This window comes from Echinops telfairi, unplaced genomic scaffold (assembly GCF_000313985.2).
Source record: "Echinops telfairi isolate 266 unplaced genomic scaffold, ASM31398v2 ScPeMD7_5167;HRSCAF=5991, whole genome shotgun sequence".
Lineage (NCBI taxonomy): Eukaryota > Metazoa > Chordata > Mammalia > Afrosoricida > Tenrecidae > Echinops > Echinops telfairi.
The window spans coordinates 164,995-170,248 of record NW_022109066.1 but is presented as its reverse complement, the minus strand read 5'-3'; the positions used below and the strand labels follow the sequence as shown (position 1 = coordinate 170,248).

The following is a 5,254-nucleotide window of genomic DNA, read 5'->3' as shown; positions in this document are numbered from 1 at the left end:
GGCTGACCTCTGCTTGGCAGCTAACTCATAACACACTGCTCTACCAGAATTCCTCATAGACCAAGAAAGCTGTAGTTAAAAGAGCACGATGAAGGTAAAATCATCAATAATGGATTCTTGAAAGTCTCCATATGATGAGAAACAAGGGAGGGAAATATGATTTGGGAAGTATTAAGAGGAACATCAATTATATCTATAAACTTAATTTGAAGACATCTAACTTAAACAGAGCATGATATGAAGATGTAAAGTTGGGTGATATGCACACAAGTGTTTATCATATTTTAGTCTTTCTGTTTGTTTGAAACATATCACCGCAAACTCAGTAATTAAAAAGCGTAAATCAAGGCATTATTATGAATTTTTGTGAAGTACAGAGTTAAAGCTAGAGCAAATGTTGTTTATATGACAATATTTTATTATGTTAAAAACAAGCGTAGCAGAATCTGTTTGTCCAGCAGGCCAGGAGAAACAAAGCCATCTTAGCAACAAACCCCATCCCCATTCGGTCGTTTACACAGTGCAGAGCTTCCGCAGAGCAAATGGTTGAATATGTGCATCGCACACATGCTCCAAGCTGTGGCCATGAAGGTTAACCCAGGCTGAAGGATACGGGCTGTTGAGTCATAGAGCCCAGGTTACCCGTCGTACTTGGTTTGACGTTGACTTCTCTAGAGCCTCATCCTTCATGGAGGGCAGACGGACAATGCTACGAGGCATCATCGCGGGATCTACTGATGAAATAACTTTGATGGTATTCCCAGATTCTGGCACTTCCTTACATTCGCTAAGAGATTTCGTCATGGTGTGCAGGCAGGTGAAGTGCTTGATGAACCGCAAATTGTTTAGGATAGAAAGGATTCCTGTGGGGCAAAGAAGTCAGCGGATGGTAATGAAGGAACCTGTGAAAGTCACAGAGACATTTTCCTCCATGTTGGCAGAGTGAGCTTGACCCCAAGCCCTGTGGAACCCCTGAAATGCCTCAAGTCCTCCAGAAAACTGTAATTAAAAGACTAGAAGTGTGTGCAGAATATGTCGAATGCCTCTCAACTCAGCAAATGTGAAGCTTTGAGAGTGGGGTGGGGGATGGGGGAAAGAAATGTTTCTATCTGGGTTAGGAAGTGTAATGCCATGTGACATTTTAAAGATTTCTTAGACTACAGGGTTCTAAGTGTTGGTGAGTGCCTATTTAGCATTGGATCCATATTTTTTTCTCTGCTTTCAACTTACAATTTGCCTTGGCTATATGCCTAGGGGCACTGGTCCTCTCCACTTCATTGACAAATCCCGATTAGTCTCTCTCCTCTTAGTCATGACTTTGATAGTTATTGTTTGCCATAACATGGACAGGGTGTGAAAGACAGGGGAAAAAGTGGAAATGGGGAACTACCAACAACGACTGGTTTACAAAGCATTCAACACAATCCTAATCTCCATTTTGGTCTTGCAGAAATTGCCCTGGCAGAGTGAGTTGAGTTGCTCTTTATTCATTTATATTGAAGGATTTCATACTTTCCCTGACCCCATTAGCTTTTTCTATCCTTTGCCCTCCATGTCCTTAGGAATAAATGTGTTCTTATCATCCTTCAAGGACTCTTGAGCTACTTACCACACATGAAAAAGAAGGGGACATTCGCATAGGCAGCGTAAAGGATCCAGGCGATCTTGTAACTTGAGTAGTACATGGATTGGCCTTGCTTTAGCTTGTGGTGATACAGTATGAGTGCAGAGAGCAGCATAATACCTGATGTCCAGACAAAAAGAGAAAAAAGTCCTCCTGAAAAGTTTTGTCTCTAGTACCTAAGTCTTTCATACAAAAGATGTACCTACCAGATGTGCATGCCTCTACCCTGTTTAACTGCACCTTGCGCAAAGATGGGACCACTCTTCTAGGGTAGCTACAACAAATGGGTCCCAGAAAACTGAGAAGGTTGAGTTGCAGTATTTTTTTTTATCACACTGCTGACATAGCATTTTAATTTTCATATTAAGAGCAAAATAGACTTAATGCTTCTGAAATAATTTGAAAATTACAATATTATTGGACAAATCCCAATCATCACATTTGAAAAGACATTACTCAAATTAGTAATAAAAATGGAGAAATTTTGTTTGTAAATGTAAATGTATTTTTATACTTTTAAAAAAAGTTTTATTGGCATCTAATTTACATAGCATACACTTCAATTGTTCAATTGTTCAATCATATCAAGAATTGTACAATCATTACCATACTAATTTTAGAACATCTACATACCCACCCACCATGGTTGAATCACCTTTGAAACAAGTTGTGTAATAAGTCAGTTCTAGTGCTCCCTCCCTCCTCCCATCTTCATTTAATCCCCCTTTCCTCCCTCTTATCCCACATCTGTATCCTGTATCATCCCCTGTATCAGTTATTATCACTATGCATTCTCTCTTTCTGTGGGTCACAACCTGGGAAACCCAACAGACACAATTAAAAGCAAAGGATAAAAATAACAATAGGAAAACCAAAATACAAATAATGAGTAAGAAAGAGAAGACCCTCATAAACATTCCAAAATCTAGGAAAGACATTTCTGTCATGGAGCAAGCAAGAGATCCTTGTACACAGAACCAACTTAGGCTGGGTCTACAGGGAGGTCATCTGGCCAAGTATCTAGTTCAATTCAGCACATTCAAGATTACGATGGTCTCTGCCTGACAGCACAGCTGTTCGAGACCCTTGTTTGTGGGTAGACCAGATTTGCCAGCAGCTCAGTCTGACCAGCTACCCTGGAGATGGCTGTCCTTTGTAGCCTTCTACAAATTGGGTGTTCATAATTTTAACTCTGATACTTTTCCCTTCACCATATTTAAATTTTTTAATTGTCACCTTTAGATCACACAAGCTGGTGTGCTTCTTCTGTGTGGACTTAGTTGACTCCTTGCTTAGATGGCTGCTTGTTTGAATACAACCCGTTAAGACCCCAGACACTATTCCAATAGCAGAGCACCATCTACTTTCTTCACCACACTTTGCTGTAGCACCCTCATCTTCAGTGATCCTTTCTTGAAGGTGAGTATCGAGCAGGGCCATTTATCAGAACTAGCTGTTGTTGAATTGGGGCTAGTTAAGTAGGAGCACAGACTCCATCTGCTTGCCCATGGGGTTTGCGCGTCTCAGGTTTACTTTGGTGATCATAATATGACAAAATCATAACCCTATACCAACTGCATCAATAGCAGCCATCAGCCAAGCAACAACCAAGCAAACAGAAGACATACACCCTAAAAGAAAAAACAAAAATCACACACACAAAAAAACAAATTATAAGCTGATAAGTGAAAATCCAGAATCACCTCCCCTGGGGTATATGTAGATTGCATTATTGTCATCATTAATCTTCCCAGTGACCCAGCACCCCAGCCACTGTCAGTATGAGGAGTCTATGAGAGTGCAGTTTTACTTTGAGTTGCATCCCACCAGTTTTTGTCCTACACAGTTCCCTCTCTCATTCAATTGGACTCTGTTGACCCTAAGTATGGGGGTCAATGCAAGTGGGGGGCCTTCCAGGGCCAACTGCCCCACGGGCAGATCCCTGTTCAATGGATCCCACCTGATGAGTTACCGATTGCAGTAGTTTTTCACAGACAATGTGCTTACTCTGTTTATTTGTCAACCACTCCCTCTCATTTTCTTAAGTGCCACCTGACAATTTTTGTTTTCAACATGTTGCTAGAGTCAGAAAATACAGCCTGTAAGGACAAACCAAGTATCCTTCCAAGCCTGAATTAGGGAAACTGGGAAGTTACCTGTCATGAAACTGAGGGAAGCAGTGATGAAATGGATATATTTGGCTTGAGGAATCATATAGATGAATTCCATACCCAGGAGCAAGTTAAGGAGGAAGGAAAGACTGAGGGTCAAAATCATCATGATCCTGACCACTTCAAGGTCATCTGTTGGAAAGCAGAAGCTGTATTGAGAGAAGGACACATATTTCTTCTAGTCTTATTTCTACCTGGGGTCCACAAATTTCTAGGTAAAAATGGGAATAGGGTGAAAGACTTGATTAAGTAATAATAAAGAGGGAAGGGGAGGAGAGGAAAAAGAAGCAGGAAGCTGAATGTGAGAGAGAACCAGAGGAAAACATGCTCTGCTTCTTTCTCATCTATTTCTTTATTTTCTGAGAATCTTGTTAAATTCCCTAATTCATCTTGTCCCTGGCACTTTTCTTGTGTTAATATACCATACTTTTCTTGTTGACATTCACTTTTCTTTTTTACCTGCTCTAATGTACTAACCACCCTGCTGCTGCCAAGTAGCAATTAAGTATCCAGCAACTAAGTCGGTGAGTTTCTAACCTTCCTCCAAAGCATGCAGAGGGAGACTTCGGAGTCTGCTTCGACTGTGTTAATTACAGAAATGTGAAAGTTGTACTAAAAGTTAATAGAAAAGTTAGATGAATGGAAGCCACAGAAAGTTGAACCCCCTCTTGCCACCTAGCCCATAGTCTAGTATCTGACCTTCTGGCCAAATCGTTAAGCAACATAGCATCCAGGGACTGTGGTTTATTGCACCTTTTTTTGCTTCCAACTTCAGTTCAATCCATTTATTTGAGATGTTTCCTATCACCAGGATGATTAAGGCCAAGGAAGAGAAGATTATGTTGGTGGTTTGGATACTTCTGAGGAATATTTCCACCATTGTCAGCAGTTTTCTGGTTGAGTTCACCACAAGTCTTTCACAGGTAGATCTCTCTTCTCTTCTGATCAGCCACAGGGCAAAATTTGGTCTTTGAATGATCGCTGAAGCATTGGTATCAGCAGAAGCTGAAGTAGCCTATGGGACAGACAAGACTGCTCCTACTCTTCACCACTGCGATATCTTGGTCAGCCTCCTGTCAGGCCTGCTAACTGCCATGGAATCATCTGCTCTTTTGACCCTTGACCCTGGGGCCTAGTGTAGTGGAAGGAACAAGGATCCTGCTTAGCGGTCCAGGGATTGGGAAAACCAGAAGCCTTGAAAGAAGCTATGTATAAAAAGTGCAGAAGCCCAAATTGAGAGGAAATATAATTTAGAGTTAGAAATATGTGTCAGGATTAATTGACACTGGCTAGGAAGCAGTGAAGGGGAGAAACGTTTCAAGATCCTTGACAGGAGAAGTCTAACTAGCATCATCAAAGGGTGTTTTGGAGATGTGTCCTCATTTAGAGGCTCCAAAGAAGTTTGGTTTGTCAGAATTTTTCAGAAACAGATCAATGTCTTCCACCCAAAAGAACTGGC

General features: G+C 41.1%; 1 protein-coding gene across 1 annotated transcript; it reads right to left on the bottom strand.

Moving 5' to 3' along the window:
• Positions 1–624: 624 nt before the first annotated feature.
• On the bottom strand, positions 625–4,675 carry TMEM225 (transmembrane protein 225). The gene is made up of 4 exons (XM_004713915.1): positions 4,495–4,675; positions 3,781–3,927; positions 1,610–1,744; positions 625–863 (listed from the first exon to the last, which is right to left on the bottom strand). Exons 1-4 carry the CDS (start codon positions 4,673–4,675, stop codon positions 625–627), a joined length of 702 nt encoding a protein of 233 aa, XP_004713972.1.
• Positions 4,676–5,254: the final 579 nt, after the last annotated feature.

Coding starts and splice junctions, on each gene's coding strand:
- TMEM225 (XM_004713915.1), bottom strand. CDS start 4,675: ATGGTGGAAATATTCCTCAGAAGTATCCAAACCACCAACATAATCTTC. Junction 3,928..4,494: donor CTTAACGATTTGGCCAGAAG/GTCAGATACTAG, acceptor GCTTTCCAACAG/ATGACCTTGAAGTGGTCAGG. Junction 1,745..3,780: donor TTCCCTCAGTTTCATGACAG/GTAACTTCCCAG, acceptor TCTGGACATCAG/GTATTATGCTGCTCTCTGCA.